Below are 15657 nucleotides of genomic sequence, written 5' to 3' on the forward strand. Positions count from 1 at the left end.
CGCCAAGGTGCTCGGTTCTTCCGAGGAAGCTAAGGCCACGTTGGGGTGAGGCCCTCACTTCATCCAGCGACTAGCACCGTGCCGGCAGTCCACAACATGGCTTCTGTCTCGGAGCTCGCCTGCATCTACTCCGCCCTCATCCTGCACGACGACGAGGTGACGGTCACGGAGGATAAGATCAATGCCCTCATTAAAGCAGCGGGTATCAATGTTGAACCTTTCTGGCCTGGCTTGTTTGCAAAGGCCCTGGCCCATGTCAACATTGGGAGTCTCATCTGCAATGTAGGGGCTGGCGGGGCCGCTCCAGCGGCTGGAGCTGCGCCTGCCGGTGGCCCTGCTCCATCTACTGCTGCTGCCCCAGCTGAGGAGAAGAAAGTGGAAGCAAAGAGTCCGAGGAGTCGGAAGATGACATGGGCTTTGGTCTTTTTGACTAAACTGCATTTGTTAACATGTCCAATAAAGCGCTGAACCTGTAAAAAAAAAAAAAAAAAAAAAAGGAAAAGAAACCCTAAGACAGTCTGGTCTTCTCTGAGCAAATGGCTCCCATTCAGACTCTGGGCTATAGTGACCCTAGTCCTAGCCCTCTCTCTCTCTCCAGACATGAAACCTGGTCTTCAGCATACCCAAGGCACAGGAACTAAAGCTCGCCACAGTAAAAGGTGTGTCTGAAGACAGCTACAGCATGCTCATATACATTAAAAAGGGGGCGGGGGGATCTTTCTTCTCAGTTTTCTCTTCCTGAATAGGAATAACAAACAGCAACAACCATGATGTCAGTCTGCTCTCAGGAAGAGCCCGAATGCACCAAGGGCTGTCCAAGCAGAGTTTCTGTCAAGCTTAAAAAATAAGAAAGTTGTCCAGCGATGGTGGCACACACTTTGAATCCCAGCACTTGGGAAGCAGACGCAAGTGGATCTGAGTTCAAGACCAGCCTGGCCTACAGAGTGAGTTCAAGGACAGCCAGGGCTATATATACAACGAAACCTTGTCTTGAAAAACAGGAGAGAAAAAAGAAAGAAAGAAAGAAAGAAAGAAAGAAAGAAAGAAAGAAAGAAAGAAAGGTTTGATTCAATTTTTAAAATAATTTTTAAATTTTATGTATATAAATTTTGCCTGCACAGATGCCTATGAACCATATAAGTGTAGTGCCTGCAGAGGCCAGAAGAGGGCACAGGATTCCCTGGAACTGGAATTACATATGGATAGTTGGTTGTGAGCTGCCATGTGGGTATTGAGAACCAAACCCTGGTCCTTTGCATGAGTATCAAGTACTGTAAGTGCTGAGCCATCTCTTCAGCCCCTACACTCATCTCTGACCTATATATAGTAAAGAAATGGGAGGCTAACCACCAGTTCCCATCCAATGTAATAGGGTTTGTACTGGGTTTCGTCCCTTGTGTGTTTCCATCTTCCATCTCCCAGAAGTGTGATTCCCAGTATTCTTTCTAACCCTCCCCCACTCGGGTTGAGCATAGAATCCAGGCTCTTGCACATGGCAAAGCAAGTTTTCTGCACTAACTACACTCCTGCCCCAGAATCAGACCAGGGGACTGACTGAGTCTAGATACTGGAAAGATGGCTGTCCTGTTATAGGAAAAAACAAAAGCATTTCACAGAACAATGGGGCAGATCAGAAGGACATAGACGCCAGCTTGACTGGGCACCTAGCTGCCAGATTTGTGACATGGTCATCTGCTCACCAGTGCAGATGAGAGTAACACTTTGTAAGCTACTCTACAGGATGCTGTGAATTCAAAGCCCTATAAATGCAGACACCGGGCCCCCGAGATAGCTCAGCAGGGAAAGGCACTTGTTGCCAAGTCTGATGATACAAGTTTAATCCCCAGGTGGAAAAAAGAACATCAACTCCCAGAAGTTAGCCTCTGATATCTGTATGCACACCACTATAAATGTCTTTCTTAAAATATAAAATAATTGTCTTTTAAAATATTTTTTTAAAGATTCATTTAGAAGCTGGAACGATGGCTCAGTGGTTAAGAGCACTGACTACTCTTCTGAAAGTCCTGAGTTCAAATCCCAGCAACCACATGGTGGCTCACAACCATCCATAATGAGATCTGACACCCTCTTCTGGTGTGTCTAAAGGCAGCTACATTGTACTTAGATATAATAATAATAAATAAATCTTTGGGCCAGAGTGAGCAGGGCCTACTAGAGCAAGCAGAGCTCCTGAATTCAATTCCCAGCAACCATCTGTGCAGCTACAGTGTACTCATATACATAAAATAAATAAATCTTAAAAAAAAAAATACTGAGCCGGGCAGTGGTGGCACACGCCTTTAATCCCAGCACTTGGGAGGCAGAGGCAGGCAGATTTCTGAGTTCTAGGCCAGCCTGATCTACAGAGTGAGTTCCAGGGCAGCCAGGGTTACACAGAGAAACCCTGTCTTGAAAAAAAAAAAAACTGATTTACTGAATGTACATTTAAAAGAAATTTATTTACTTTATGTATTTTATGCTTTTAATTTATTGGATATGATGACAAAATACAACTTTTTCGTGTGTATGAAATGGAGTTAGTTCTACCTTCCACCATTCTATGGGTTCCAGGGAACAAACCTGTGTAGGAGAAATGCCTATGTCTGATGACTCATGTCTCCCTCTCACTCGTTTTTTTGTATTGTTTTGTTTTTCTTTTTCTTTTTTTTTTAAAGATTTATTAATTATTATTATTATTATAAATGAGTACACTGTAGCTGTCTTCAGATACACCAGAAGAGGGCATCAGATTTCATTATGGGTGGTTGTGAGCCACCATGTGGTTGCTGGGATTTGAACTCACGACCTTTGGAAGAGCAGTCGGTGCTCTTACCCGCTGAGCCATCTCACCAGCCAATTGTTTTGTTTTTTTTCAAGACAGGGTTTCTCTGTGTAGCCCTGGCTGTCCTAGAACTCACTCTGTAGACCAGGCTGTCCTGGAGCTCAAAAATCTGCCTGCCTCTGCCTCCCAAGTGCTGAGACTAAAGGCGTGCGCCACCACTGCCTGACCTCACTCATTTTTTTACAAAGTTATTTATTTGCTTTGGGTTTTGAGTCAGGGTTTCATATATTCCCCCTTCTCCTTGAAAACGCTATGTAGCCAAGGCTAACCTTTGCGTTTTGAATCCTGCTGCTTTCTCCTCCCAATTGCGGAGACAGCAGGTGTGGACCCCCACACTCCGTTCGGCCTCCATCGTCACCCATTCATCAGTAAGGATGTCTTTCTCCTCTTTCTTCTTCCTCTTCCTCTTTTTTGCAGCACTAGAGTTTTGCCTGTGTTAGATAAGTACTCTGCTGTTCCACCCCCAGCAAGCAGGCGGGCTATCTCAAACTTGCACTCCTAGCACTTGGGAGGTTGAAACAGCACAGCACAACTGCAAAGCTAGCCTGGGCTACAAAGTGAGACATCAGCACAAAACAAGCAACAATACGAGGGACAACAAAGCGTCAACCTTCTCGTGACAGTCCTCGGGAAGAGGTGAGACCCAAATATAATCTCTAGGACTCGGCCTGGACCACCTCCCTGAGCCCCATCACTCCATGTGGATCTGCATCTAGCTGCCTTTGTTCTCTCACCGCCACTGCTCCTTTCCATCCCAGATTGTCATTGTCGGCTCTTTTCTAGCAGAAGCCTGAGCTGAGGGTATACACCACTATAGTGAAAGCAGTGTGCCTGACTGTCTTTGGGGATGAAGAGAGTCGGGTGCCAGTCTCATAGTCTATGCAGGACTTTGCTCTGGCCTCAAATCAGCACCACAGGAAGACCTTAGAGTCTTGGCTAAGATACCGAGGCTCAGCTGAGGGGTGGGGCCGGGGGGGGGGGTAGGGTAGGTTGGCACAGGCCTAAAGGCTCAAATACTAGGGAAGCAGAGGCAAGTGGATTTCTGTAAATTCAAAGCCAACCTGATCTACAGAGCTACACCTGTCTGGAAAAAAAAACAAAAAAACAAAATTAAAAAATAAAGAGAGAGACAAAGGCTCCCTGGACACTGGAGAGGAGCTAACAGTCACACTGAGGCTGGGAAGTTTGGAGCCTAAACCAGATGCCAGGACAGAGGATGCCAGATTGCTCTCTATCCACAGCACCGGGTTGCCCAAGACTGTGGCAACAGGAAGCCTGCTAGGCAAGACTAGCCAAGGTCAGGAACTGGACACAACTGAGGCCCTCCCATGTCCCTTGTCCCTCACCTCTGACCACTTGAGACAAATGTCCAGGAGCCATGTGCTAGCATAGATGTGTTTCTACCCCATGCCATAGGTGGGCCATACCTGCAGACCAGGTGTGTGTATGTGGGGGGTGGGGGGAGGGTGCCTGTTAGCCAACAGTTCTGGGAAACTCACACTTCAGCTACATAATTGATCCAGGGGGACAAACAGGGATGACTTTGAGGTCAGACACACCTGTGCTCTGTCCCTTCCCATTGGAGTGACTTTGAATAGGTCAGTTCATCTCTTGGACTGTCACAGAGTAAGAATGTAGTCTCACTGGAAGGTCTTCAGTGTTACAGTGGGTGGTGACGTGCAACAAAGCGGGATCCTTAATAATTGTCAGCCACGTATTCCCACGGTTTTGCAAGGGCAGATCCAGCCTCTGTGAAGCTATAGGAATGCAGGCTGGGAACAGGGGCTCGGAATGCTCTTCCTCCCAAAGGGGCCTTCAGTACTGGAGTCACAGGAGGGTGGCCTCCGAGACTGTACAGTGAGCAAAGTCCCCCTGGGACCTGGCTCCCTTCCCTGCAGCCTGTTTCTTACCGACTACAGGAGCAGAGAACCTCAAGGTTAGGCAAACACAGCAGCGATAAGCCACTTCCAGGCTGGGTCATGTATTCAAGGTTTAAGCCAGCTCCCCTGGCTGGCTCCTTGGCTCAGTGAGAACCCTAGTCTTGTATGCATGAGAATGGGCACCAATAGAAACAGCAGTCCCAGCCACTGGCTGGTTGAGTGCCTAAGACCTTGGTGCCCTGGTACAGCCTGGGTTAATGACCCTGTTTATACACTTGAGTCATCTGATAAAGGGCATCCAGGCAGTGGGCAGGTGGCCCTGTGCCCTGCAATGGCCACTTCATTGACTAAAGTGATAGCAAGGCCACGTGGAGCTGCCAGAGCCCCTCCCCCACCACTTCCCCACCAGTCCTGCCAGGGTCAGCGTGTATGCATTGTGTGTGTGTGTGTGTGTGTGTGTGTGTGTGTTTTCTTTCAATGAACATGACTTCTGGAGTCAAGGTTGTTTGGCCAGTCCTCCTCCCGCCCATCAAGGATATAAATAGCACTCGAAGTACAGAGGGCCAGATAGCTGGGAAGAAACAAGAACAAGATACCAACCATGAGTTCCAGCCAGTCAGGGGTCTGCCCATGCCAGGGCTCTGTAGGCCGCCCAACTATTCTGTATGCACTTCTGAGCCCCAGCCCCAGGCCCAGGCCCATTGCACCTGCGTCTCGCAGCCACTGCTTGTGCCAGCAGCACCGGCCTGTGCGACTGTGTGCTCCGCACCGCACCTGCAGGGAGGCCTTGGATGTCCTAGCCAAGACAGCAGCCTTCCTCAGGAACCTGCCATCCTTCTGCCACCTGCCCCATGAGGATCAGCGGCGGCTGCTAGAGGGCTGCTGGGGCCCTCTCTTCCTGCTTGGGTTGGCCCAGGATACTGTGACCTTTGAGGTGGCTGAGGCTCCAGTGCCCAGTATACTTAAAAAGATCCTGCTAGAGGAAGCCAGCAATGGGGCCCAGGATACCCAGCCACCAGACTGGCCACAACCCTCACTAGCTGCTGTACAGTGGCTGCAGCGCTGCCTGGAGTCTTTCTGGAGCCTTGAGCTGGGTCCCAAGGAGTATGCGTACCTGAAGGGCACGATCCTCTTCAACCCAGGTGAGATTCCAGACACTCCTGGATGGTTGCCAAGGTGGAAGGGGACGGGCCCATCCAGGGAAAGTGCTTCTTGGGGCTTGCATTGTATCATTGTATCCTTGTATCCTTGTTAGCCTCAAATAGATAGCTCATAGGAAAGGCCCAGAGAGGTTAAGCAACTATTTGAAGGTCACATAGCAAGGTAGAGGCAGAGGAGGGCTGGGAAGGCAGGCCAAGCTAATGTAGAGACTGCTCTTTGCCACGGTGCCTGAGAAATGTGGCCTGAATCTTAGGGAGCGCGGGAAGATAGAGGGGGTGGGAGTAGACACAGCTGCATGGCAGCCACATTTCAGGGCCAGGCTACATAGTGAGATGCTAAAAGTTAAGGTTTTCCAAGGGTTCAGAGAGGCCACTCAGAGGAGAAAGAGAGTATGGGAGTGGGGCACGCCTTGTGAAGTCAAGGCAGGAGAAGAGAGATGGGTGATGGGGAGAACTGAGAGAGAGTCTCACCATGTCACCCTGGCTGGGCTAGAACTCACTATGTAGACCAAGTTGGCCTAGGATGGGAGAATAGTCCTCCTAGCTTTCAGGAAGACGGGCCTTGAAAGTTAAAGTGTAATGTCACATAGCAATAGCAGTCCCAATCGCATTTACCATATGTTAGGACTCAGTCTAAGGACTTTACAAATATCGGTTTGGTTAAACGTCATAATAGCAGGAGCTGTCATTATCCCCACTTGACAGGTGAAGAAACAGAAACACAGAGATTAAAGTACTCACTTAATCAAAGGCCACTCTGAAAGATTAAGCTATGCATCCAAGGTCACTCAGCTAATAAATGGCAGTGCTGAGATCCAAACCCAGGCAGCCCGCTTCTGGCTCCTTGTTTTTTGTTTGTTTGGGTTTTTTGGTTTGGTTTGGTTTTAAGATTTTTTTAGCCAGGTGGTGGTAGCACAAGCCTTTAATTCTAGCATTGGTAGGCAGAAGCACTTAGATCTCCAAGTTCAAGGCCAGACAGAGAACTAGTTCTAGAACAGGCAGGGCTACACACAGAAACCCTGTCTCAGAAAAAAAAAAAAAAAAGCAAATAAAAAATAAAAAGACTTATAAATTATTTCATGTCTATGAGTTCCTACCCACCTACACACATGCATGTATGTATACATACATGTATGTATTATTTTTGTATCATCTGTGTGGAAGATGTCATAAAGATATCAGAAGAGGGCGTCAGATCCTCTGGAACTGGACTTATAGGGAATTGACAGCCACCATGTGGATGCTGGGAACTGAACCCAGGTCCTCAGCAAGAGCAGGAAGTGCTCTTAACCACAGAGCCATTGCTCCAGCCCGTGGATCTTAGTCACATTCTCTGCTTCCTCTCTATAAGTGAATGGATGAATAAAATAGTAAATAATGAAGGTGGTGGTGCGTGGAGCCTCCAAGGTGGCCGAGGGGGTCAAGGCAAGTAGCTCATTAGTGAAGGATTGCCTCACACGATACAAGGCCTGGATTTGATTCCCATCACCACAAAATGATCATCTCACTTCTCTGTCTTTTAGGGCTGAGGACGTAGTTCCCTAGTATAACTCTTGACTAGCATGTTAAAGGGGCCATCAAAGTACAGTAGCAGAATGTCTGCCTCCAAAGGCCCTGCGTTGCCCCTGCAGGAGGGGAGGGAACCGTTGACGTCCTCACTCCCTGGATGCTCACCATCTCTCTTCACCCTCTCTGCCACAGATGTGCCAGGCCTCCATGCCTCTTGTCACATCGCACACCTGCAACAGGAAGCTCACTGGGCACTGTGTGAAGTGCTGGAGCCCTGGTTCCCAGCCAGCCGAGGCCGCCTGGCCCGAATCCTCCTCATGGCCTCCACCCTCAAGAACATCCCATGCACCCTTCTGGTAGATCTCTTCTTCCGCCCTATCATCGGAGATGTGGACATCACTGAACTTCTTGAAGACATGCTTTTGCTGAGGTGACCCTTGGAATGGGGTCCGGTGCCTCCAAAGGGGAGCCTGAAAGGCAGCGATCAGCTCCCCTGGAGCAGTCCTCAGCTCAGCCACACCCCCAGCTTGGACTTCCTCGCTTTGGATACAGTGTACTATTAACTGTCCAGCAAGCCCTTGATGGCTCCCAAAACCTCTAGGCCAAAATGCCTTTCCCTTCCTGGGTAGGGATGGGAGCCAGAGGCTGTACTTTAGGCCACAATCTCTCCTGACTTTGTATAGAACTAAATTAAGTTATTGGTTTTTGTAATAAAAGGTATGACCAGCTGACACTGTAGTTACTCGTGGAAGGGACCAACCAATCTTCAGGGTGCACCTTGGTCTTGCTGGAGGGAACTCATGGGAAGGACCAGTTCTCGGGTGGTTTAGGGAAGGACAGTGACACCAGTGTGAGGGATAAGGTTTATTTTGCAACTCACTGTGACGCCTGCAGAAGGCATCCTCTCCTCTCACTCGCTCACTCCCTTTCTCCCCGAGCAGAAGTGTTTTCTGACCTCGTCTCCAGAGCATCCATCTTCGGCTTCCAGGTTACAGTTCTTTAGAGGCAGCCTCTTGCCTCAGAGAGATTGCAGCTAGTCACAGAAATGCCCCATTCCCCAAACAGACAAGGCCACTTCACTTTCTAGAATTTTCTGACCCTTCAAGTGCCCAGATTCTAGCAACTGGCAGAAGAGACTGGTCTGTTACTTTCTCAGCACCAGGGAACAGAGCAGCCAGGGCTGCCTGGACGCAGCTCGGAAGCAAGGCAGGTAAAGATTTAAGCACATGGCATGGTCACTCTAGTTGCTAAAGCCTGAGATTACTGTGTCCTGAGCCCAGGAGTTCCCTTCAATTGCCCCTCTGCCCTGATGACCCAGTCTTGGGACCCTCCTCTCAAAGGGGCATTCCCATTGTCCTGGCCACCAGAGAGGCTGTGTTTGCTCAGTCCTTGGCCTCCAGCCCTGCTCCATTCAGAGCCTGGCTAGGATCTGTTTTGATTGGGTAATGTCCATGCCTCAGTGTTTGTTAAGTATTCTGACCCGGTCACCCTGGGTCAGGGTGACTGACCTGAAGGGTAAGCAGGAGGAAATGATAACAGCAGTTGTCTATAGGACTTTCAGACCTCCTCCTGCCCAGGTCAGGCTCCACCCCCTCACCTCCACAGTGTGGATCCTTCTCACGGGGCCAAGTTAATTATTATTGCTCAGAGAGGTCATTCTTTCCGGGCAACAGCCTAGGAGTCACCACTCAGGCCTGTCTCTAAAGCTCCCAGCTTAGGGCCATACCTCCTCCTCCCCTTTTATGTTTTATGGACACCCAGTAACTCCTTATTACAGAATGACACAGCACCAAATCCACAAGGATACACAGAACTCAGATGCACAGGTCAGGGTCACCCAGGTAGACAACTCTCTCTCTTTCTCTCTCTCTCTCTCTCTCTCTCTCTCTCTCTCTCTCTCTGCCTCTCTGTCTCTCTCTTACACACACACACACACATACACACACACGCTCAACTGATACTCACAAAGTACTGGAAAGGATATTGCAGCAGACCCCGTCACCCCAAAAGACACATATGTACCCAAGCCACACAGTCACAGTACGATGCACCCGTGCACCCCAAGAATGAGCATATTGCTTGCGGATTCCTTCACTCTGTATGTATTCTTCCGCTTATTTTCTTTTTTAATGTGTATACATGGTTTGCCTGCCTATATCTCTGCAGTATGTGCATGCCTAATGCTCTTAGAAGCCAGAAGAAAGCATAGGCTCCCCCAGTACTGGAGATGCAGATGACCATGCCCCACCATATGGGTGCTTGGAATTAAACCTGGGTCCTCTGGAAGGGCAACCAGTTCATTCAGGACATGAGGAAAAGAGTTAAGAGAGTAGTAGAGGTAGGGAAAGGCAGAGAAAAGGAGAAAGTAGAGATGTAGAGACTGACCATGACCATGTGGAGAGGTGGGTGGGAAGGGAAGGGGAGCAAGGAGGTAAGAGGCAAGAGAGAGGCAAGAGAGCGCAGCCAGTGCTCTTAACTATGGAGCCATCTGAAGTGGTTTGAATGAGAATGGCTCCCATAGGCTCATATGTTTGAATGTATGGCCCCCAATTGGTAGAACTGTTTGGGAAGGATTGGGAGGTGTGGCCTTGGTGGAGGTGTGTCACTAGGACTGGGCTTTGAGGTTTCTTTCTTTCTGATGTATACTTTAATTTAATTTAATTTAATTTAAGCACTTGGGAGACAGAGACAGGCTGATTCCTGAGTTCAGGGACAGCCTGATCTACAGAGCAAATTTCAGAATAGCCAGGGCTACATACACAAAGACCCTGTCTTGAAAAACCAACAAACAGAGCCGGGCAGTGGTGGCGTAGGCCTTTAATCCCAGCAGTTGAGAGGCAGAGACAGGTGGATTTCTGAGTTTGAGGCCAGCCTGGTCTACAGAGTGAGTTCCAGGACAGCCAGGGCTACACAGAGAAACCCTGTCTCCAAAAACCAAAACCAAAGACAAAAAAAAAAAAAAAAAAAAAAAAAAGAAAGAAAGAAAGAAAGAAAGAAAGAAAAGTAAAGAAAAAAGAAAAACCAACAAACAAGGGCCTGGAGAGATTGCTCAGTGGTTAAGAGCTGCTGTTCCTGAAGACCAGAGTTTAATTCCCAGCACCCACATGGCAGCTCCAAAGCATCCAACACCTACACACAGACATACGCACCAGCAAACATCAATGCATGTGAAATTAATTAAATAAATAAACCTTAAAAAATATCTTAAAAAAAAAAAGAAAAAAGAAAAACAAGCAACAACAACAAAGCAACTTTGATCCCAGCACTCAAAAAAGACAAAGCAGATTGATCTCTGAGTTCTAGGCCAGCCTAGTCTACAGAGGGAGTTCCAGGACAGCGGGGGAAACCCTGTTGCAAACAAACAAACAAAAAAGTAAGAAAAAATATCTTAAATTAGGACTGGAGAATGTAGCTCACTTGGTAGAGCATTTGCCAGCATATACAAAGTCTTGAGCTGACCTCCAGCCCTGTGAGTGAGGCTCGCCTCTTATCTAAGCACCTGAGAGTGGAGGCAGGGGATAGCCAGGAGGTCAAGATCATTCTCAGCTACATAGTGAATTCAGGTCTAGCCTGGGCTACAGGAGACCGCGTCTCAACAAATGAAGGAATGATGGATGATAGAAGGATGGAGGATGGATGAATGGATAAATGAATGAACAAATGAATGACTAGGCCATTCACAAAAAGTCCCTGCAGCCCCTTGGTCAGATCATGTGGAAGAAACATGTCTCTGGTCTTGCAAAAGAGGCATCCTATGCCAGCAACATGGAAGGGACTGGGGTGTGCTAGAGGTTATGGAGGCCAGTCAGGGGGAGGTAGGGGTCTCTCAGGTCATGGTCTGAAGGCCCAGTGAACAGCTCAGCAGTTAGGAGCACTGGCTGTTCTTCCAGAGGCCTCAGGTTCAATTCCCAGCATCCACATGGCAGCTCACATCTGTCTGTAACTCCAGTTCCAGAAGATCTGACATCCTTACATAGACATACAGGCAGGTAAAGCACCAATGCACAAGAAATGAAAACGGATAGAAAAAAAAATGTACAGATCTATGTCTGAGATTGTTCTTAGCATCTACAATCCAGGCCAGCCTGCTCTGACAGCATTTTGGACTTTAACTAGATGACCTCTCTTTAATAGTGACCTGGACATTCACCCTGTCCTTGGCCATCCCCCACCAGCCAAGCCCTAGAGAACCTCCCAGGAGGTGTAACCTTTGGGGCTGAACAAGGCCCTCATTCCTCCCGCCCCACCTCCCACCACCTCCAGATCCTGGCTTCCCCAGTCCCTCCCACACTACTGAAATAGGAGGCCTCTCCTGCAAAAGCAGAGGTGTGTTTCCTTCACATGACCTGATCAAGAGGATTCAGGGACTCAGGTCACCCTCTCGCTCTCTGATGTATTTCATGAATGGCCTATTAGTTAAGTGCAGCATGCCACCTCAAATACTCCAGCCATTTTCCTGCCTCTCACTTCCCTCTTCCAAGGCCACCAAGTATCACAGGATATTCTCCTCAGTACCCGTCAGTCTTAATCTTTTCCCTCAACTAACTTCATCCTTCCATCATCCAAATATCTTTCCCTTTGTGTGTGTGTGTGTGTGTGTGTGTGTGTGTGTGTGTGTGTGTTTGTGTTTCCAGACAGGGTTTCTCTGTGGAGCCCTAGTGGTCCTAGGACTCACTCTGTAAATGGGGAGGGCCTCACAGAGTTACATCTGCCTCCCAAGTGCTGAGATTAAAAGTGTGCACCACCACAGGCTCAAATAGTTTTCTTATTATTAACTCAGCCTTGTTCCTTTTCAAAAACATTTGCTCTTTCGAGGTAGTCAGGAGGTGTGAGCTTTCTCACCCCACCCCCTACATACTTTTTATTTATTCTGTGTGTGTGAATGGAGATGTGTTTGCATCTGCTGCCTCTCCACCCATTTGGAGATCCAGCCAAGGACAACCACCAGGAGTTGGTTCTTTCCTTGTACCGTGGGTAGGGGGGAGGGGTGGAACTCAGCCCATGAGACTTAGGCTGTAAGAGCCTTCGCAGGCCGAGCCTTCTTTCTGGCCCCACTTCTGTCTGTTTCCTTATATCCCTGGTCACTGTCTATGCCCTCACACAAACTTTTATGCCAAGAACATAAAGAAAACACGACCAACCCAAAGAATGAATCAAGTCCAATGGAGCAAGGGTAGTGACATGCCTTCGCTGTGAGCTTTTCAGAGCAGGGGAAACTGGCTCTCTGACCAGCATCCTGGGATCAGGTCTGGCTCTCATTTTCAGCAAGGGGAAGAAGAAGCAGGTCTAGCTGGGATATGGAACGTTCTGAAGTTCTAAGGCGATCGCTCTGTCTTGAGGCTTGAGCACAGGCTACTGTGATGCTAGAGGCAGGCAGAATCCATACCCTTGGCACAGGCTGGAGTGAGTCTGGGGTCACTTCAGCCACCGGTGACTGACCATCTGCATCCAGGAGGGGTCCTTGTCCTCAAGTTCAGCCAGCATGACTCACTGGAGACTGGCTGTGGTCTCAGGGCAGCTCAGGGTTTATGGCCATCATTAGCTCTATCTCCATTAGCTAAATCAAGGGCTGGGGTTTAAGCAGCCAACAGCTGTCAGCTGGTTGTGTTGTGCCATGAGCCACCCTGCCCTCAAGGCCTTTGTGCACCCTAGAATCTTTGATGATAGAGCAAAAAAAAAAAAAAAAAAAAAAAAAAAAAAAAAAAAAAAAAGAGGTGACCACCCATGATCCCTCCCCTAGCCACATACTGTGTCACTTAATGTCCCCTGACATTTACTCAGCCCAGGCTCTGCTGGATGTTAGAGGAAAGGATACAATGATGATCCCACAAAGCAGACCTGGAGGCCCACTTCCCATACAAATGAAGATACTTAAGTAATTATAACACAGCGTGATCTGAGGGTGTGACAGCAGTCAGAGCGATAGAGGGATGGTTTGTTCTTGGTCTTTGCTAATTTATGTGTTCTTTTTCCCACCCTTCACCCCCTATCGCTAGATAAAGGATAGGCTAGAGGGGAGGGAGAGTGAGAGAGATCTCTGGACCTAATTTCTTTCTTCTTGTTTCTTCTTTGAACATGAGTATGAACAAATTACAAACACCCCCATTCCCAAATGACCCCAACCACCGATCCTACCTCCCCAGGGCCCTAGTATTTATAGACCCTCTGAAAAGTTCCCAGAATTCCAAACAACCGCACAATCACAGAAATTATCTGCAGCTGGCAAAACCATGCCTCTGCTAGAGTACGAAGCAAACCACAGTCAGCTGCTTCGGACTGTCTGCAGCAGCCCCCGGGGTTAAAAGGAAGGCACCCTCTTATAATATTTCTGTGATTTTTTTTTTTTAAAGAAATCAAAACTCCAAAATTGTCATTACAATAATTAATTGTGTCCAGAGGTGGGAAAGTGCTTCCCTGGAGTACTGGCTGTTCAGAAACATCTGGGGTTTTGCAAGGGTGAGGCCCAACAGAGGGAGGAGAATATGCAAAGGCACAGGGGTGCCAGGGAGCAAGCAATGCTTCTTGAATGTGACCTAGAACATGTGACCTAGAACATCTGGATTTAAGCGTGGTCAGAGATGGACCTGGGGTGTGAATAGGTGTGGGGCAGGGGACCATGCCACCAGACAGAAAACTTGGTAAAGGTGGAGCAGATTCAGAAACCTTAGCCATGTGGTGCATGCTTTTAATCTGTGTGTGTGCCTGGTCCACAGAGTTCCAGGACAGCCAGGGCTACACAGAGAAACCCTGTCTCAAAAAAAAAAAAAAAAAAAAAAAAAAAAAAAAAAAAAAAAAAAAAAGTCCTCATAATTGAGAATGGCAGACATTTAAATCTACTCCCAACCAGGTTCACGTCCTGGAACATGTGACCATCACACCCATAGACAATCAGTCATGTAGGGGCAACATCCCCGAAGCCCCCATCCACATGCAGATGGGGCATCCCTAACATCTCAGACCAAGCCAGCAGAAAGCATCTGCCTTTAGACCCCAACACACCCCAAAATGTTTGTAAGATCCTATCCACAAGGAATAAAGGCTCAAGAGTTACTTCACCAAAGATCATCTGAGAGTGCCTGGCTTTGTGTTTTTAAGGGTTTTTTTGGGGGAGGGGGTTGTTTGTTTGTTTGTTTGGTTTGGTTTTTTCGAGACAGGGTTTCTCTGTGTAGCCCTGGCTGTCCTGGAACTCACTCTGTAGACCAGGCTGGCCTCGAACTCAGCAATCTGCCTGCCTCTGCCTTCCAAGTGCTGGGATTAAAGGCGTGTGCCACCACCGCCCGGCACCACCACCGCCTGGCGAGAGTGCCTGTTTTTATCCAGCTGTAACATCTTTAAAGGAAGAGTATTTTCTCCTGAAGCATTTGTTGCTGGGAGCTGCTTCAAACTACCACAGTCACTTCCTGCCCTGTGGCCCCAACCTTGGCTTCTAGCCACCTGCCTGATAGGTCCTGCTGCCTGCCACCAACCCTGGAGCAGTGGTGGCCTTGGAAGAGGCCTGGCAGCCAGCCTTGCTCCAGCTCCCCCTCAGAGAGATTTGGCCTGACCAGAGCACTGCAGATCCCCATGGACAGCACCTGGCACACAGACTGGCAAATAGGGTCTGTATGGCAAAACAGAACAGAGAAAGGACATGCCAGTGAATCTGGTGAAGAGCCCAGTGACAGTCTGAAGGGAGTCAAGGTCGACAAAGGGTACTTGATGTTCATGGCAGGGTTCAGCTGTGCCAACTTTATAAGAGTCATGGCAAACTAGATGTGGTGGCTCATGCCAGTTGTCCCAGAGCTGTGGAGGTAAAGGCAGGAATCTAAAGTCACTCTGTCTTTACTACATACAAATTTGAGGTCAAACCATGAGGTATATGAGACCCTGTCTAAAATAGACCTCCCGGGCTGGAGAGATGGCTCAGCAGCTAAGAGCACACCGACTGCTCTTCCGAAGGTCATGAGTTCAAATTCCAGCAACCACATGATGGCTCACAACCATCCGTAATGAGATCTAATGCCCTTTCTAGGGTGTGTACTTACATATAATAAATAAATAAATCTTTAAAAAAAGTCTTAAAAAATAAAATAAAATAAAATAAAATAGGCCTCCCAATGCAATGTGATACACACACACACACACACACACACACACACACACACACACACGGGGGGGGGGTGCAGGGGTGAGGTCAGAGGTAACATGATAGCTTACTATATACATGAGATCCTGAGATAAAATCCTCAGCACAGGAAAAAAAATATCTAACTAGGGTTTGGTGGCA

At 48.2% G+C, this 15657-nt stretch overlaps 1 protein-coding gene and 1 pseudogene across 1 annotated transcript; both read left to right on the forward strand.

Annotated features, from left to right (window-relative positions):
* Nucleotides 1–496, forward strand: LOC116095593 (annotated as a pseudogene).
* A 4783-nt stretch (nucleotides 497–5279) lies between these two features.
* Nr0b2 (nuclear receptor subfamily 0 group B member 2) lies at nucleotides 5280–8122 on the forward strand. The gene is made up of 2 exons (XM_031376917.1): nucleotides 5280–5864; nucleotides 7584–8122. Exons 1-2 carry the CDS (start codon nucleotides 5324–5326, stop codon nucleotides 7823–7825), a joined length of 783 nt encoding a protein of 260 aa, XP_031232777.1. The 5' UTR covers nucleotides 5280–5323; the 3' UTR covers nucleotides 7826–8122.
* Nucleotides 8123–15657: the final 7535 nt, after the last annotated feature.

The sequence above is a fragment of the Mastomys coucha genome, unplaced genomic scaffold, assembly GCF_008632895.1.
Source record: "Mastomys coucha isolate ucsf_1 unplaced genomic scaffold, UCSF_Mcou_1 pScaffold18, whole genome shotgun sequence".
Classification (NCBI taxonomy): domain Eukaryota; kingdom Metazoa; phylum Chordata; class Mammalia; order Rodentia; family Muridae; genus Mastomys; species Mastomys coucha.